At 39.6% G+C, this 20,236-nt stretch overlaps 2 protein-coding genes across 2 annotated transcripts in view; both read left to right on the top strand.

Moving 5' to 3' along the window:
- Positions 1-8,943: 8,943 nt before the first annotated feature.
- Positions 8,944-12,010, top strand: LOC135947070 (uncharacterized). The gene is made up of 4 exons (XM_065495637.1): positions 8,944-9,109; positions 9,237-9,482; positions 10,764-11,135; positions 11,204-12,010. The coding sequence occupies exons 1-3, from the start codon at positions 9,028-9,030 to the stop codon at positions 11,132-11,134; spliced, it is 699 nt and encodes a 232-aa protein (XP_065351709.1). The 5' UTR covers positions 8,944-9,027; the 3' UTR covers position 11,135; positions 11,204-12,010.
- A 236-nt stretch (positions 12,011-12,246) lies between these two features.
- The window catches only part of SLC5A11 (Sodium/solute co-transporter-like 5A11), a 50,466-nt gene continuing 42,476 nt past the window's right edge, over positions 12,247-20,236 (top strand). The window contains exon 1 of the mRNA XM_065495624.1: positions 12,247-12,432. The gene's annotated coding sequence lies outside the window, so the exon portion shown is untranslated. The remainder of the gene's footprint in view (positions 12,433-20,236) is intronic.

Genomic DNA, 20,236 nt, shown 5'->3' with positions numbered 1-20,236 from the left:
CGCTACTTGCTGGTTTGCACCTTTCCAGCATGCGTGATTTGGCTTCACGGGACAAATTAAATGTCTAGCGTTTCAATGCAGTCCTCGGTGCGGAGGCAAGTGGCCCTTGAGTGGGCTGGGTCCCTGTGCGGCCTGGTGCGCCCATGTTATCCGTTCGCGGTGTTATTGGGACCCGGGTTTCAGCATTCGTGCTATTGCAGTGCGCGCCCTTCCCGGTCCTCAGACAGGGATAAAAAGAGCAAAAAAGCGATCCCTGATAAAATCACCGCGTTCTTTAACATTTGTCTCGGGCAGGGGTGGTTCCCATCTGTTTGGAGAACATCAAGTCAAAAAACTTTAGTGCACCGGGTAAGGGGAGTGTTTTGGACATGAATAGCTGCCGAAAAAATACTTTATGTTGCTCGCTTTACAATTTACTCGACAGGGTAGTAATTTTAATCGAATCAATACCAAAAACTGACATTCTACAGAATCAATTCCTATTTATAAAGGGCTGCTCAATTCAACAGAGGCTGTTCGAATTGTTATAAATGAAATCCAGGAAGCAGTTCATGAAAGCAAAAAGCCCCTTTATACACTCTATCTTGACATTAAATAAAAAACACTTCACTCTATCGATCTTTATATCCAGACAACTATATAACATGAAGAACTTATCTCTTTTGACAAACTAATTTGTTGGCATATATACTGCATTTAAATTTCTTAAAATATGGCATATATACCGTTACATAGATCTCAACGAGAAAAAAAAACTTGGCAAAATTATAAATAATAAATTTCAGTTTTCGTCCTGTTTCAATCCGCTATAAAATGTTAATGAAACGAGCGCAACATTTCATTCAGAAAACGTCACGGTCAGAGCGGCAAGTTGACAGTTAGCGTTCACCAGCAATTCCATATTGTGGCATGTGCGAATAATTTAATGAGCTTAAAATAAAAAATGACTACGCGGTGGAATGCGTTCCCACCCACCTCTCTTGTGTGCGCTGACATATCACGCAAGGTTGTAACAACAAGTGCAATCAGCACGGTTTTGGCACCGGCGTTGTTATTGCTGATTCGCGTCATGCCCGTGACAGCTATGTCGTCGCACGAACTCTCGGTGGGAAAGAAATTAGCATTCGCAATAAGACGAGACTGGCAGCAGGCAGGAAAATAAATATACTTGTTCAGCGTTTGGATCTGGGTCGGTCCAAAAAATGTCGATTTTTGTGCCAAACACGCAACAAGGACAGGCTCTTGGGCCAGTGACGCTTTGGTTCCTTGATTAAAAAGGTGAATTGATGTCGCCCATTCTGTTTCAAATGTCGTTAGATAGTTTGCTTAAATAATTCCAAAGCCGAAGTTACATGTAAAAAATTTTAATGTGTTAAGGATAAAAATAATGATAGCAATTTAATAAGTAAGAAAGAACAAAATTTGAGGAATTTGGTGCAGTTGGTTGATCAAAATTTAGTATTTTCCTATGATCAAAATATTTAAACTAGTAAAACGTTGTATTGGTTGATTTAAAAAATTAATAAAATAAAAATTTTTATTTATATATAATACCTACTCTCTAAAAATAAAACACATATTAGGACTAACTGTTTCTTACACTGAAAAACACCTGTGGGTAAAATGGAGCTAAAAAGAAAGGAAGGGAATAACAAAAATACAAATAATTCATATACATCTATGTAAATAATTTTCTTGTCATGTCACGCAAATCTATCCTGCACTGGGATGGTAAAAAAATTTGATGACACCTATACAAAAGAAATCCAGGTGATTAAATTTTTTTCTATATAAGAGAAAGGTAAATTTTAAAATATTTAATTGATTCACAGAATGCATCGTGACTATTTTTTCTGATCTGAAAACGAAACAGAAACTGTTCTGGCAGCAAAGGAGGTTCCTGAATGGAAGCTATGGCCCCACAGCCGCCGGACAATGAATGCATTTAGCACTTTGTTCGCCTTTTCTTGGCGAGAGCAGCATTGAAAGTCATCCACTGCATGCAGTCGGCCGCAGAAATAGGCCGCAGAACGCGAGAGGAAATGAATCAGCCAAGCATTGCCATACTGCATGGACGCGCGAGTTGTGTATCATATCGAAACAAAAATGAAATCCCGGCAAAGCCAACGAGAAAGTAACACATATCAGCGTATTGTTTTCTCGTTCGTTTTTTCGCACGTTAAGCTGGATTTTCAACCTGATCGGTAAATTTTGGCGAGACGCGAAAATGAACCGAACGGGTGAAAAGGATGTAGGCTAACTCGTTTGCAAGCCCACACGAATTCCATCGATTAACCTCAAGCGGTAAAGTTCACCTTTAATTGCGAAATAAAATTACTCTTCGCAGCAACATGTCGTCGTTTTGGGTTGAAAAGACAGCCGCGTCGGCCTCGATTCTTCGCACCTTCTCACCTGGTGTGCTGTACGCGCTTGAGGACGCACAGCAAATTATCAAATTACAAAAGCAGCAGCGGATCGAATCAAAGAGCTGCAGGTGCGATACACAAGTGAAACACTCCTGTGGGAAATGCAATTAAATTTTATCACAAAATTAGGAAAATTTGATGATCTATGCTCTAATAAGTCTCAGTTTTCAGCATTTTTAACATTGTGCAGAAAAATTAGCATGCATTTCAAATTGAACTATTGGAGCATCAAAACCATAAAGATAATAATTGCCAATTTAAAACAGCACAATCTGGGAATGAGGGGCTAGCCAAGAAATTTTGATAACTTCATTTAACATTCAAAGTGTGGAGTTTTCCACGTCAATATTTTTAGAATATAAATTTATTAATCAACGAACTCCGGCGATGCAAAAGTTTACAAAAGACATAATATCCTAACATTGTTTCTTATATGTTACACTGCATTCTTTAGAGATAGACAATCAGCATTGTATTTGAAAAAATATTATGCATGCTGATGTGGGTACTTTTACGAAATTTGCATACACAGGTCGGGAATGATTCGAGATAGAAACAAACGCTTGAATAATGTAAAAAAAATTATATCCGTGAGAGACAAGTGAACAATTATCTGTCTTTGAACTTTGCTTGTTTCCAGGATTCTATAGACCTTGCTGGCGTATTGTAACATCTACAATCAATTGAATCGGCTTTAAAGTTCATGTTCGTTACAAAGCGTCTGTGATATAGGGAGTGAGAATTTTTTGCATCGTCTACAAAATAACCATTTGGAACTAATTTTTCTGCAACCCAAGACTTCATAATTTTATCGACAGACGTATTTTTTTATATAAAACTCTATATTCAACACAAAATAGAATAACTAAGTATTTCGGAGTAAAAAATAGCAACAGTTCTTCAATGCCGTATGGAGAAAATGTAGCTAAATTGAATAATTTTGTGGCTGTTTGCTGATAGAGAATATTTGAAAAATTTCTAAGGTTCCTAATAGCAAAAATTGACGCCCTATAACCCTTTTCGCAATTTGTTTGTAAAATCATGTTTCTGAGGCTTGCGAAATTTCACCTTAATTTTTTTCAGTAGCAAGTTTCAAACAATAAATTGTCTTAAAAGGATATATCTGAACTTCCAAACGTCATGAAAACAAGTAAAATATGCCGTTTTACAGTTTTTTAACCATGCTAAAGCTAAATACTGTTGAAAAGTGCATATTTATTTATATTTGTGTGAATTTCTTAATTTAGAAAGGTGCACGTGGAAAGGTTTAATAAAATGAATTATTTTGAATTTTTATTTAAATAGATACACGCTTGCAATTTTAAAAATTTCAAATTGTTGATTTTAAAATACACGAAATTCATTTCTGGGTCTTACTGTAAAGGTATGCTGTTTAAACAATGCAATACCTGATGAGCTCTTAATTATACAATTGATATCCCATATCCCTGAAAAATACAAGGTGAACTAGTTCACACCATGCACGTCTCGTTATAATTTAAAGGCCCAAGATGTCATAAGCATGACAGATTATTTAACTTTGTCGGCCATTTTTAGATTAGAACTATAGTCGAAAATTTAAGCTGCAGGATAATGCTGAGTGAGACACCTTGATGCAACTTGTATCGCGAGGTATGTAAGAAATTGTGCGACTCCTAATCATTCTCGACCACATCCGTAGTGAGGAAGAGACCGATTGAAAAGAGCTTGTGACAAATGGGTATTGGCAAAGTAAGCGAGCATTCGCGGAAGAGGAGGGAAAGAGTTGCGATTACGATGGAAATTATATTAAAACGTGTCAAAGATGCTTCGGTCGGCAAACAACGGTATAAAATATCTCTGTTAGGAAAATGAGGCTCGGTTTGTTCGCGTTTGCTGCGAAATGAGCCGCGCATTCATATGCAATGGAATGCAATTCCCTCGGCCTGGGATAAATATTTATATGTGCGAGCGAGCCGAGAATTAAACGCACTGCACGCGGTCATTGGGTCGGTGCAACCAGAGGAACACACCTCTCTTTCTCTCTCTCTCTTCTCACTGCAGTTCCAGTTGCAGCTTCTTCTCCATAATAGATTAATAAGTAGGCAGATGGCCGCCGCGACTGCCTTTCTAGGCCTATTTTGCATCTCGCGCGCGTTTAATTGATTAAATAGCTGTACAAGTGACGGTAATCTCGGCTCTAAATGGCAATAATGAATGAAAACTTGAAGAGTCATTGAAATATGCATGCGAATGAAACCATGATTCGGCGCCGCAATCATTTTCGCCGAACTGTTTAAGGCGATTGACATGATTCGATTTATTGGACAGGTCAAGTAGCTAATTAATCTTGGAAATGTGGTCAGGAATTCTCGCGCGGCGAACACGCCCCGCGTCTTTCTCCTCGCCGACCGTGATCTTGATAATGAATTCTCGCACACGAGGCATGCTTGCTTTGCTCCGCGCTCGGTCTGTGGGTCGAAGCAGTACTCGCCGCGCGCGGCTTATTTACTCGCCGTCTCGCGCCTCCTGCGCTCGTTGCAGAGTGGGTGCCGCGAGCTAGCGCGCATTGAAAAGAAAAAATAATAAAAGAGTCGCCAGCCACATCATCGCATTCACTTGTGGGCGATTTTTTGCCTGCTTTCTTTCTGGGTCACTGAGAAAGCATGCGGCGCACTCGACAAAAGCACTTGATTCAGGCAGCGGCGAAAATTAGATCAAAGTTCACCCGCGAGTCGATTTTTGTTCTCACCGCCAGCACGAGATTCGATTGTTGCCGATTCTTTTCTGCTCTCTGCGAAATCCGTTCTAAATTTTAATGAATTGATCCGCACTCTGAGAATAAATCAACAACAGCTGCAGAAATTCGTATTCATTTTAATGTTAAGAATGAACCAACCTCAATATTCATGGAATATATTAAGGAAGTATATACTTGTAAGATTATTCGGCAGTGCATACATAAAACGTTAAATATATAGAAATAATAATAAAATGTGGTATTTAATCTAATTATATCTAGGAATTTTTGGAATGCTGCGTTTCGAGCTCAGAATGAATAAAATCCTATAAAAAAGTTAATAGGAATTGTTTAACAGTCGAATTTTGAAGCCAGTTTTTCGTTCAACCGAGATGATTTTATAGGCCATACTCTACTTGATAAGTCATATTAAAATCGATATTACGTCATATTCTTACTGGATATTAGTGTAATTCTTAGATTTAAGACTTTTACCTGGAAAATAACAAAAAGCTTGTTAAGAATGCTTGCAATAATTTTTCCAAATAGTCTGAGCTTTACTTTTTTATGATGATTTACTTTTAAATTGTTTTTAAAATACGTTTTATTTCCTTTTTTTTAAGGTTTTAAATAAAGAAGACTGAAAGAAAATTTTTTAACATGAAAAATGTAGTTAATTTTACTAGCTTTGAGAAAATCAGACTGTGGATCAGTTTTTTTTTCTATTCAACTGTTTTATCTTCTTTTTTACAAATTCAATTTGCAGCAAAAACCTTATATTAATTTAGTTTCAGAGTGTCAAAATTGACTCACCAATTGTTTTTTTTCAATATATCGTCTAAATATAAGCCTATACTTAACCTAAATTGAACCTAAGTCAGAATTTTTAATTAGTTTCAGTATTTTTAATTTTTATACGCTGATTCTTTTTACCAAATTTGAACACAATAGCGCTCTATTCTAAGGGAGAATCCAGAAGCCAGGAAGGGCGTTTCTTCAAATGTTCACTTGCAGCCGCCCATCCTAATTAAGAGCAATTTCACAGTGATCATTTTTCTTACTCAAAATACTTATTTTATGTTAAATTTTTTAGTTAAAAAATGAATTGTATAAAATCTATTGTTTAAGAAAATTTGCAAATATTAATCGTAAGTTTTTATTTGCCTGAATTCAATTTGCTTGTAAATTATTAACGTTTGAAGCAGTCTTCAGATAGTGACTTTATATCCAACTGAAAGTTAAAAACTTCAACGGTGAGAATTAAATTTATTGGCAGTTCGTTAAGAAATGTTTTTGAAAGATTTGAATGCAGCCTGGACTAATTTTTTCATGAGCAGGAAACAATAGTCCTAAATTTAAAACTCCAAATATTAAATATGAGAACTCAAAATGTTAAATACTGTAAAAGAACTGACTTTCCATTGTACAAGTTGCCTAAAATTCCCAACAATAAAAATGAAAAAACGGAATAATGTTTTTATTTCATGATGGCGAATTGCCTTATTACATTGGAAGGAAAAAAGACCAATCTCGTTACATCTCATCCGAGAGGCATTGCAGAGCTGCATTTTACATCTCAAACGAGGCGAAAAAGTTTCGAGGCGTGCGGGTCGAGGCATCTCTCGGCATCAGCAGCGTTGGCCGCTCTCAGCGAGTCGCTTCAGACGCTTGTTATTGCTGTTGTTATTATTATGATTAAATTATATTTTATATTGCACCGGTGCCGGCCAACAGCTTCTCGCGCGTTTGCTGCCCTGACGAAACGAATTCAGGTCAGTTCGCTGGACGCGTCGTAGCAGGTAATTTCACTGCACGCGCGTTAGCCTACGTACGTATTAGAATAATTGATCTGTAATTGCTCCGCTAGGAAATGCAGAATGTGGAGCAGCAGATCCCCCAGCTGACTTTTCTGAGGACGAGACGACGAATGCGGAAATCAATATGAGGACAATTTCCACGCCTTTTGTCATTTGATGAGATGATTTTAATTGAGAGAACGGATTTCCAATTTAGGGGGTGGACAATTCGGACGAATTTCAATGCATTTTAGGTATTTTAGGCACTTAACTCTTCGATTTTCAGTAGAAGATATAACTGTATTTTATAATTGCAAGGCTGTAAAGGTCAACGATGATTCCTGTTTGTTCCGGTCTTGATTTGTTTAGTGCATTAAACGTACTATTGATAATCTATTTCTGAGCTAAGCAATTATCTATTTATATCTATTATATTATATTTTCTTTTTACAAAATATTTTGTCCTGATCAGAGAAAAAAATTCACGCTATCGTGGTGAGAACCATTGAAACTAGCATAATATAATTAATAAAACATTTAAATTGAAATAACTCAAAACAAAGATACAAACAAAAAGATCCAGTTTGAGTTTTATCTCAGGTACGTACTTGGAACTGGCTTTCTAAAGTCGAAATCAATCGATCTGAGCGAACAGACCGCTTTTTGCGCAGGAAGATCAACAAGTGCTTGCACTATCAGGATGTTTGTAATCGAAATTGGTGAGTGCATATCCGTGAGACGGAATCGAGGTTGGGAAAGCTGCCGGCCTGTCGGAGGATGCACTTTTCAAGGAGCAAATGCACTTGAGAAAACGACGAAAACCGGATTTTGAGCGGCTCGCTTCTTCTCTCTTTATTGCGCGCCCCATGCGACGAATCGAGGCAGAAGCGCGACCTGCATGCACGTCGGTTTCACTCTTGAGACACGCGGACAATGGAATCGCGCCGCACTCGTTGGGCCAGTTTAGCGTGCAGTCAAAATAAACCGAGCTAGTTTGTCTTATTTAATCCTTTGGTTATGTCATATTTGTGTCAAAAAACGGTCTGATGACGCGGATGTAATCATGACTAAGACTTCTAAATTGAGATATTCGACAGGAGTGATGATTTGCATTAAATAAATTATTTGCTTTTTTATTTGAGTGGATAGATATCATTTGACAGCTTTTTATGATGTTTCCTAGTTGCTACTGAATAAACTAGCCCTTGAGGTTTGAGTTACATTTTTGAGAAAATTAGGTGCTAAGTTAGCATTCTTTTTAAATGGTAAGCACCGTCTCCCTACTTGAAATCTTATTTTATTCCATGACAAAGAGTTTCACGGAATAGTGGCTAACACCGTAGGATAGATCTCGACGAGAATAATCGAAATTTGTCATGGAATTATGGTCAAGCACTGTAAATTTTCGGAGTAAATTAGTAGAATTTTAATTTTTACTGTTGCAAGAGTTTGCACACTAGTTTTAAATATTGAAAGAAAAGTGAAGCCTATAACGTTATCATTCCAATTTATTTTGTAACCTCCTCTTGGTTATTCGTTCATTAGACGCGTAAAATTTGTGTGTGCTTACGCAAACAATTGCCGCTTGTCGAGTCAAAAGGCGTTGTGTGCAAATTTGAACAGCGGAAAGTAGGACCTGTTGAAGAGGGTGGAATGCAAGGCGGCGTCATACTCATACTAGAACACGTGTTTTCACGCGCAGCGAGGATCGGGGTCAATATGCAGCTCGCGGGTACTTTGGCAAAACCGAAAACGGGCGTCCTTTTGTGGCGCGGATCGCACCTGCGGAGTAAAAAGACGACAAAGGGAGAAAAGGTGCCGCTGAAAGAGATCCATATAAGTGCAATTTGTGTTTGGTCATTGTGTGTGTATGTGTATGGATTTGTGTGTGTATATGTATGTATGTATGTATGCGCGGTGCATCTCGGGCGGCAGCGGCACACGGCCGAGTGGGGCGGCCGAGAAGAGCAGGGACCCGCGCCAGGTATAAATAGCTTCGGCACGCCGTTGCAACAACGCACTCACCACCTGAGCAACAATCGAGCAGCAAGCAGCCAGCAGAGCCAGCCAATCTCCACGCACTAGAATGAAGTTGTTCATCGTTCTTCTGGCCGTCGCAGCCGCCACAGCGCTGCCTACTACCGAGCAGGAGGCCAACCAGCCCCAGGGTGAGTTCTAATAGGGTGCTATACCCCCTTCAGGGATGGATATGATTCTCTGTACATCCAGGGGAAAATTATATCGATAAATATCTTAGGATTTTATGGAATTACAATTTATGGTTTTGATTTTTAGCTGCTGCCTCTGAGATTCAGCTGGCTGAAGGCATCACCGTGGTGCGCAATGAGGAAGCCGAGGTGCAGGAAAAGGAAGGAGCCCCCCGTGCCATTGACGATTCCCTGATCGGCCGCGCCGCTCGTTTCCTCCAGACCCACTCCCTGCACTTGGACCTGAAGGGCGCTGACGTTGTCGATGCCGTCTCTGCTGTCGGCCGTGCTCTTAACGGCGAGGAGGTCGAGGAGGCCAGGAAGGGTGTCAAAGGTATAAATATCACATCCTTGCACCCCATCCCCCACCACTCTCGGGCCGGAATCGCTTTGTCACATTTCCAGTTAAAAAATATAACGCTATACTGCTCGAAAGAATTCGGTCGTAAGATGAAACCGAGGATGAGTGGCCAAACGCATTGATACTTTCCATAATTAATAGCATCTTTATGTTACTATTTGTTTGACAAGAAGTTAACGGTAGCCGGTGCGCTAGTCACGCCGCCACATGCTTGCCCGCTGCGGGCTGACGTAACTGTAGCCGCACCTTGAACCTGGCAGTAAAATATAAAAAAAGAAAACACCGCCGGTGCTCTATTACAATGCGCGATGACCGTCGTTTCTCACGCAATTCGGCTAATTGGTGCCGGCGGCGGGCGCGAGATGCCAATCGCCACTTCCTAATTGCTCGTAAAATCGTAATTAGCTAAATTAATAGCGTTTCCTCAGACGAACCGATCTGATTTTTCCTCCTCGAGAGATAAGTCTCGGCTCTTAATTAGCCGCACTGTTGCTTTACATAACGGTTGGATCGGGTTGAAAAGACCTTTGGCTCGGTGCCCGCTGCTCCTGACAATGCGAGCGGACGCACCCATCAGCACTTGGCGCTGTCCGCGCATAATCCTCTCCTCGCGGATGCATCTCGCATTAATACATATTAATGAGCCGGCCTATAAAACAACTAGAATGCGTCTCGTTTATTACTCGGCAGAATGTGGGTCAGGTGCCGGGTGCGTCTTACCAACACATGTACTCAGCCTGCCCGCCCGCCGGCTGATAAATGACGGCGCTCATTGTTCCAAGTTGTTTCTCGGCCCGCGTGCTATCGCGGCTAATCATCTCGCCGCCTAGCTGTTAATTCCGCCACTATAGGCAACCCCGCTGACGTGCCGGCCCAGCGGGTTGCATTGCTTTCTCCATACCACAATTTTCTTATTTTTATAAATAGAACAACGCTTATATTTCCATAATTTCAATAGTCAATATTCACAATCGGAGTGCTCATTAAACGTTGTTTTCACTTATATTTTGAGCTCTTTTTTATCAAGATCTCTTTCAGTTTTTCTGCTAACTAGTGGCATAGAAGAAAGAGACTTTCTGCCAAAGTTAATCTTTGCTCGGTTGGTATAAAAATTTAATAAAGATGCCTTGGAAAGAAAGTTAGGTACTCCAGCACCATCAACAATTTTTTGCCCAATCAAGCCAAAACCATAATTATATTTTATTTTTCATATCGAAAAAGACACAAAATATAACAATCCGTTTTCGTTTACAGTCAAGAAAGCCGGCAAGCTGCTTGGACCCCTCCTGATCGGAGTTCTGCTCAAGGCCGCCCTGCTCGCTCCTCTTGTTCTTGGTGCCATCGCCCTGATCGCCGGTAAGGCCCTGATCATCGGCAAGATCGCTCTGCTGCTCTCCGCCGTGATCGCCCTGAAGAAGCTCCTGGGAGGTCAGCACAAGGCCGTGACCTACGAGGTTGTGTCGCACCCTCACTCGTACAGCAGCCACGATACCTACTCTGCTGGCAGCAGCAGCGGCGCATCCATCGCCGCCAGCTCGCCTGGATCCTACTCCGGTGGTTCCTCCAGCGGATGGGGACGCAGCTCCGACGCCCACCAGATGGCATACGGTGCCCAGAAGCCCTAAGGTGCGTCCTCGAATCAACTCGAGTTCCGGCCTAATGAATCTAATGCTTTGTTTTCCTTATTTTTGCAGGTTGCCAGGTTGTTGCTGAGCCAATCATAACATTAGTAATTTATTAAGAAACCACCCTGTCGCTGCCGCCCTTCAACCACTTTCTCAACTCTTTCAAATACTTCGACTGTCTCCTCCCGCTCCCTCTTCGTCTTCCCTCTGATGATTTTCGCAAATACGGGTACAACAATCGTTTGCCGCTCTCTATCCCTTTCGAATTTTAACTTATTGTTTTGTTAATTTATTCCCGATTATGTGAGTGTTTTTTACGAAACGACTGACGACTCCATATAAAAAAACCGACTGCCACTCTTATTCTGCCGCTCATTTTCTCTCTCTCTCTATCTTTCTCTCTTTTTCTCTATCTTCCTTTTTCTTCTGATTTACGCGACTACCAAAGCTATTTTTACTCGAGATGCCAAATTTGCCTCGCGTGTAACCTGCTCAATCGACTCGACCTCTCTTTCACAGCTCTTCTTAATTTTATATGCCCCTACGCATAGTGTCGTCCTCTCTAGTCTGAATTTCTATTTTTCAATTTTCCACCGTGCCTTCCAATCGTAGAAATTAGTTCTTTATTTTCCACCCTTCAAACGCCTTCTCTCTTCCACTTTTCCGTAAGAAAGACTGACTCTAGAGGTTTTCTGTGTTCTCTTTCCACAAACACACCGACTCGTGACTGTAGTGAGTTTAGATCGAGACGCCATGTGACACGACTCTTTTTTTACAAACTTGTTGTAATTTATGAATATATCCAATGGAGATTACTTGTACCTATCGACGAAATTAAATAAAAATGCTCAATCAAAAAATAAAAATCAAAGAAAATTATTTAAAAAAATCCTTATCTTAAAGAATCAAGGTTAACTCTCATGCTGTATCTTTCCACTTAGCGCTTTTCGAGCAAATTCTGAGCGAAAAGTGCGGTCTTTCTGCCCTAGAGGGCGCCACGATTGCGATTTTGCCAACTTTTGCGGTGTCCACAGAGGAACAAACGCGAAAAGGTCTGCTGATCAGTGAGGTCCCGTTCGGTAGCTTCAACTCTGATTATGATATTAGCATATCGATTGCTGGTAGAAATCAGGACAAATCGCAGCGATTGTCTCGCGCCGCGCCAACACGGCGAGCGAGTGAATACGAATGCGCTATGGTCATGGCCAGCAGCGGTGCGAGTTCAAGGTCTGTGCGGAGAAAACTGCTCTTTGAAAAGAGAAGAAAGAGAGCTCTTCTTTCACCGCCTTTCTTTTAAGGTCAGTAGGTTTTCCAGGTAGCCAGAGCTACAGTTGTCATGTATGTGTGGGAACCCACTCAGATTTCAAATCGAACCTCTCTCCATTAATTAAATTTGAATTTAACGAGCAACTGAAAAGTGAACTTACGTAATGTTTTGTAATTTAATTTGGACTATGTATGTAACGGGAACGTCGAGAACTGCGTCATTCAAATCGGTTTGTTATGTGAAAATCGATTAGCACGTTAAATATATCCCGTAAACGAGACAGCCTTGTAAGCATTGGTTTCGATTTAAAGGATTTTGAAAATACTCAAATGAAAGTTTTCTAAAGAGTGAAGGGATTTTCTTTAAATTCAGCAGAACTATGTCTTCTCATAAATCACTCCAAAAATCCCAAATCTGGGTCACTTCCTTCCGAAGCAGCTGCTGCCGAAGAAGCAAAACTCGATTGATCACGATTGCTCTTTTAATTACCCGCTCGTCCAGCTCAGCAATAATCATCTAATAACTTGTTGCGAGAGAGGCACGCACACGTGATTTTTCGAAGCCAGAAGAATCCACGATGGATGATGCTGCTGCAGACTAACCCGATTTTTTCTAACGGAAGCAAGCAATGCAAATGGCCAAGAGCGAGGCGCTGGCCTCGAAATTCCCAACCGACGACACCGGCCGGAGCATCAGCAGCAACAGCTGCACATTTAATTTTCGCCAGCAAGACAACACACGTGCGAAAACGCAGATAATCATTCAAAGTGAGCACCTGACGCCGGCTTCCTTCTGCCGAGCGCAGATTTTCTTTAAGTGATGACCGCACAGAACGAGAAAATACACTACTCTGTTGGGAGGATTTATTAGCTTTTATATAGTAATTGATGATTCATAAAGGCTGTATTCTAACTAATGTCTTCCAACTCATAGATGAATGAGTTATATTACTGCTCGTTTTCATCAATATTTTACCAATTAGAAATAATTTTTATTTAGTTTTTTTTTTAATTACAAAAACGAACACTTTAGGGGAGAAGGAATAAGTTTTTATTAGAACTTTTTGTAAAAAGTAACGGAAGGAAACAACCAGTAGTATATAAACGTTACCTTTAGAAATATATATAAATTTTTTTAATTCTTGAGTGACAATATCTTTAAAAAACGATTAAGAAAAAGAAATTATTCTAAATTATCGGCCACAAATGACAATTTCTAGGAAAAAATAATCGCTATAGGTGAGTTGTAAGAAAATATTAGTTTATCTTACTTCCTGATAATTAAAATGATTGAAAAGTTATAATCTGGCATTATCATTTCATTCCTAACATATATTAAGAAGATATTTCAACTATGAAAGGTTGGAAAGTGTGCCTGCCCGAAATTTCCCTCAAATCTAAAACTTGTTTTGCGAAGAAAACAAATAATACGGTCATTTTTCTCGACTTCATCGTGAGCTTTGTGCAACAATTTCGCTCTTCTTCGGCGGCGTGGCAAACGGAACTAAGGCAGGCCGTCGAACGGGTTTGAGAGGAAGCGAATTTCTTCTCTGGCGTAATTAAACGCTGATTGTGAGCATCTCTGGCCGGGCGGGCGGAGGGAGGGGGGCACGTATAGAGAGACGACGATAAACCAATAAATTAGCGGCCGCTTTTAAATCGTCCCATTTCCCCGGTGACCTGATTCCCGGGGGGTCACTTGAGCAGGGGATTATTGCTCGGTGTGTTTATGGCGTACGTGCAAACGCAGAGAGTGGCAGCGAAAGGATTCGAAAAGTGAGAAGATGAAAGAGAAGGCGTGGGAGTAGCGCGCGGAAAGTGACTCTGACTGCGCGAGAGAGAGAGAGAGAGAGAGAGAGAGAGAGAAGGTCGCGCAAGGGTCAGCAGCCTGGCTCGCGTAATGCACGCGCCGCCTCATCAAATCCACTGCGGCAGCCGTGCGTTTTTTGCGCCGCGCGACGAAAGTAAACTTTTGTTTTGGCCACTCGAAACGGACGCGCCTTTCGTCCGCGGAATTTCAATCAGCCTGCTTGCGCTGCCTGCGACCGAGAATCGGCACGACAATGAAAGTGCGACGTGCCCGAGCAGCGAATAATTGAAAGGGAAATGCATCACACACACAACAACCACACGTGGCAAAAAAAAAATTCGGTTTTCAGTTAGCTCAATTTAATGCATAGTCGATTGCTCTAAAACTGTGATTATGTATAGTTGGAATTTTTTTATGCAGGAAAAGTAATTTTTCTATTCTTCAATCACTCTCGGGGTTTTGAAGAATTCGTAAGATCAGAAGTTTTCAAGAAATTAAACAAAAAAATTTGTGGCAACAACCGTTTGCTTTTTGTCACAATTTACTTCGCTTCAAGACGAGAATCTTTTAAAAAAAGGACCAATTTCTCAGATTTTTATCAACAGAATGAAATTTTCATGAATTAAAACACCCACAGAAGCTCAAAATGGTCACCATTTGGAACCTACATGCATTTTAACAACCAGAAAGCATGTTCACCATCAAGAGGAAATGAAATTTTCCATGAAAAAGGACAAGTGATGAATTTTCGATATATTTTTGCCAAATCTTAATACATACATATTACATTTATTGGAGTATGGAAGTATAGAGATCAGGAAATGATAGTTCGAACCCATCAGCAATAATTATAGTTCGTCTGGTCGCTATTTTTGAGATCTACTGCGTAGGTTTTTCTTTTGAAACATTTTTGTAGCACATAGCCAGCAAAATAAAAAGAATCTAGACCTAATGTCTTATCTTGGTCTCTCCTGCCCTAATATTTAAGCTTAAGTCGTGTTTTTATTTTAATCTTGCCCTGAAGTGCATGATTTCCAGCAATGTGTAATTAAAATGAAGTTCCAAATTAAAAACTAAGGACTATATCCTTAAATTTTTAAGCCCATCATTTCAAACCCATGATCAGGTTTCAACAAATTATAAGTAAACACACGATTCAAATCGAAATCCCGAATTTTTAATTGGGAAAATTTCGTTTTATTTTAACAGCAAAAATGTGTGTCTCTAATATGATTATTTCCATTTTTAATTCCAATAGCAAGGAAGTCCAGCAGTTTTTTTTTTTAAATAATTGTCCCCCACCCTTCAACAGTTTTTTTATGATTTGATTTGCTAGTTCAAAATGGCAACAATCATGCAAAGCAGAAAACCTGCAATTTCGAAGCGTTCTACTACTAAATCAAAACAGCTTTATCAAAATTTGATCATTGCACATTGGTTCATCAAACAAATCAAAATATCATTAAAATTAGGAAACCGGCAGTCAAATATTGACTTCGAATTTATATTATATAAAATAAATCTTTTCTTTGTAGCTCACCAGTTGACGATTGTTAATTTTAATCTTCTTTAAATTTAGTATTTTTTCCTCCTCGTTTGCCTAGTTTGAAAAATCTGACTTCGTCAGCTTTGAGTTAGACTGTTTCCTGTTCGAACCCAGACATGACCTTTTACGGAACGGCACAGTGAAAAAAGCAAACACGGAGGCAGCAAGCCCAACAATGAATTTTGTGAGTCACGCCGTGACAAAAAAGGAGTATCGTCGTTCATGCATTCTCCGAAGAACTGACCTACTTGAAGAGGAAAAATCGAAATTAGAGAAAGAAAGAGACACACACGTGAGAGATTTTCCACTTCCTCGTTGCTCCTTTTGGAGCGATGAATTTCCGTCTCAATGCTCGAGTGAGTGAGTGTATCGTAAATAATATATAATATACTATTTTTAAAATGTAGCACAGCATTTTGTGGTTAGCCGCGTGCGTGTTTGTTGGCTGCTGCTCGCTCGTCGCCCATCCGCATCCATCCAGTGATTTGAACGGTGGGAATTCCGAGAGACGCTCCGCGAGACGGCCGGCGAAGAGCAGAGCAAGCAAGTTGTTACTTCACAGCGAGTAATTGGTCCCGGCCGCACCGCGCGCGCAGAATGGCCATAACGAAGAATAAACGAGATGGTAATCGTTACGGCGAGAGCAGAAAGAGTGACTCGCCTGCCGCAAGCAGCAAAATCGGTCTCGCCGCGATTCAACCCAACTTCTTTCAACAGCAGCCTGTACAATCGACTATAATAATTTACTTTTCACCATCGTGCAGACGCAGACGATTGAAAGTGGATTTAAGTCATAATAAATAAAGCGACTACTATATTATATTAGTTTCATTTTTTGTTTATTCAGACCTACTTTTGCTAAATCGTAAGTAAGTGCCAAATAAATACATATTATTGAAATGTTTTAAATTCTATGAACTATGAAAAATAATTTTTGTACCTTATTTACATTAAATATATAAGCAGATAATTCAAAACTAGCTACAATTTTCCCAGCCTGCCATTTAAATTTCTGCGAAAATCAGCTCAAAGGTTTGCATACTAATCAAGAAGCGAGCATTGTCTCCTTTATTGGAAATCATAATTAATGTTGCCAGAATGAAAATTTACCTCATAATTCGCACACTATTGGATAGATCGCGAATCGAAAATCAAGTGAAAATATCATTAGCAAACTGTTTAACAATTCGAGAAATTTAAAAAATCTAAAATTTAACTTATCCTTGGTCCTGATTTCATTATTTCACTTTATAGAGATAAACTGTTGGTACATGTCACAAACAATAAGCTCGATGAACTACTTATTATCGTCAAAATTGTAAAATGTCTTTCATTATTGACCTATAAAGCTCTACTTTTCAAAATTTGTCTAGTTTTTTCTGTGTAAAATCTAAAAAAATTAGCCATTTTGTAAAATATGCTAGTTTGCTATGAATAAAAAGATCAGACTAAAAAAGAACGTCAATGTAGTAAAAATGGGTTTCATTCAAAAATTATAATATATCTGATTTGTAGCACATTTTATTTAAATTCACCTAATCAGGGAAATGTAAATAAAAAAATTATTTTATTTTGAAAAAATGAAGTTTTTGACTATTTTTTTAGTCATGGGTCCGGTGAAGATGGGTTTGAGGATGAGAATGCGAGGAGGAAGGAAGAGCGTGTGTTTACGCGTACCTGTACTTGATATGAGCGGAGAGCTGAGTGACCCAGATAGCCTGTGAATGCGCACATACTATGCTCCAGCACCGGCCAACAGGACAAATAATACGAGAGTAACCTCCATATGTACAAACAAAGTCCTTTCCGACTCGAAAAAGAAAGTGTACCGCTTTTTCGAAAAAAGCCTCGCTTCGTAGTGCATTTTTACAGTTACAGTAAAGGGTGTAATTAATATAGTCAAGCCGGATTTGTTTGGGCGACACGAGAGTTCTCTCTGATCGATCAATCAACGCGGGGAAATAGTGTGTTTCGTCCTATTACAGATGCCGATAGCGTTTTCGAGTCGTAATTGATCGGCCTCGCGTCGTTGAGATATTTTTACGATGTACCTCATGAAACTGGGTCAAAATCAGGCAGATGCGGAACCAAATCAATTTGAAAATCAGACAACTTGTAATTTTTCTGATAAAATTTCTCTAAAATTCATTAATTAGTGCAGCAACCTGTCTTTTCATGTCGTTTAAAAAAGGATTGGAAAATAAAAACGGCGAATTTCGTATCTGTAGAAGAGTTAGTATTTTAGCCATCATCTCGACGTGAGGAATTCGAAGTTTGACCGTCTCTATTAACAGATTACGAACGTAGATTGCTGCTTGACGCGGCCAGCATTCGTTGGTCCCGTTATTAAATATAAAAATCAACTCGCCCAAAGATATCCGACTCTTATTTAATCCGTGCGATGAACAAACCTCCAAAAAGGTGGGAAGTGGCATCAGCGGCGCGCGCGTAATTTATCGATTTGCAGACAGCAGTCCAAGAGTGGGACGATTTTTTACAGTAAGCAACTCAACATATTGCTGATTAGAAAACGGCACTTCTATGCGAAAATGGTGGATTTATAATTAACACAAAATCTTCCGATAATTTTCAGTGGTTTCTGAAGGATACAGTAATTTATATACTGCCAAATGCAACTGAAGCTATGATTCATTACAAAGTGGTTAATTTTGCAAGTATCTAAGCAAGTTTCTATGAAATACCCGGCTATTTGATAAAAAAAACTACAAATTTCCAAAAGAAAAATTTCCCTCATTTTCTGTGACAAATTCTACAATTTGAAGTATCACTGTAGTAAATTTTCCCTGAATCGTTACTTAATATGTTTTCACAAACACAAAATACAATTTATTTTCAAAAAATATTCAAATCTAGTGTATAAATCTCAGCACACATCTCAAAATGTAAGTTCTAGAAGCCCGACCAAAAATTTGCTTTGAACGTCCTCAATATGCACAGTGTTATTCATTGTTCAATACAGCGGCGTTTTTTGTAGCGCCGACGTAAGCCAATTACGACGTCACCGAATTTACTGCTGGTTCGCACTCGGTCCAGAAATGAGGGTCATTGGAACGAAGCGCCCAGCTGACGCTTTCGGTTGGTGTGTGAGAATCCATTTTCGCAGCACAAAGCAATAATTTTGCTGAGTATTCTTTCGGCCCCTGCTGTAAAATTTAAAACACACACACGTCGCATAAGGCAGTCGAGCAGAGCAGCGGAACGGCCAGCAAATTAAATATTAGTTTCAAAGTAATCTTTATTATGGTTCTGCAGGGCTATTATTAGAGCCGACAGATCGCTTTAGTAGAACACTGCGTTATCTTTTATCTTCCAAGAGTGAATGCGTGTGTTCAAACTTAAGCCGAATTTGTGCTGCGAATTAATCAGTTCTCAAGCGTTATTAATTTTATAAAAAACATACATGCTTTCACGTGCTAATGACTGTGAAATTCTTGCTACTTTATTTTTATGATCCAGGCATTGATATTATCTATTACTTTTTATTTAAAAAAAATTAATTAGAGTCGAAAGATGTGAAGCAGTTTTTTATTATCTTGAATATAAATCACGAAAATAAAAAATCATATTTTCTCGTTTAAATTTCTAATAAGTTCTAGTTAAAAATATCCAAACGTCGGTATTGCGTGGTAGTACCGACAGCATGCATCATTTGATTTCACTGACTGGCTGACTGGTGACAAAGAGGCCGCTAGGTGATTCATCGCAATTGCATCTTTGGCGTGGAGCAAACTGTAAAAGAGGCCCGGCTGGATTTACCGCAAGGGTTGAGAAAATGCGTGTGTGCCGTGTGTAGAACTAGACGAGCCCGTATCAAAAGAGGCCATTTTGACCGGCGCGTGCTCGACTATTTTACATCGATTTCACTCTTTTTTTGTTCGTCTGACTGAAGATGCGTCTGCGAGAGGCATCGGAAAATAGGCTGCTCTCGCTTCGGTGCGGAATTAGTTATAAAAGAGAGCCGGATGCGCGCGACATTCATTGATAGAAAAAGCTCTCGTCTCTCGGCCAGAATCATTTCACTGTCTGCGTCTGCCTGCCCTCGGAGCCTTTGGCTGCGAATTGCATTTCTCCCTGCATGACTTTTCATTCATTCATCCGCGCTCCATTCCATTCACGAACTCCGGTAGTCGGCTTGCGAACAGAACGCTTTCTGTTTTGCTTTTCGCTGGCATCAAGCGAATTTATTCCTTCCAGAATCGTGCCTCTTGAGCTCTCTCGTCTGATAAAGACGTGAGACTGACTAGAACACAAGATACGCACACGTGCGTTGAATGTTACCACGATAGAGATTATAAATGTAATGCTTGAACATCCTTTCTAATAAAACTTTTAAGGCATGCCCAAATTTTCAGCGGTAAAATTTAACCAAAATAAATTTTAACTTTTTCTAGAATGTTGACACAGGTTTAAATGAAAGAAAATAAATATGCGATATTTTGGCTTTAAAAACTAGAGAAAA

This window comes from Cloeon dipterum, chromosome X, assembly GCF_949628265.1.
Source record: "Cloeon dipterum chromosome X, ieCloDipt1.1, whole genome shotgun sequence".
NCBI classification, from domain to species: domain Eukaryota; kingdom Metazoa; phylum Arthropoda; class Insecta; order Ephemeroptera; family Baetidae; genus Cloeon; species Cloeon dipterum.
Note: the sequence above shows the minus strand (reverse complement) of the source record. Positions and strands in the feature narration are given on the sequence as shown.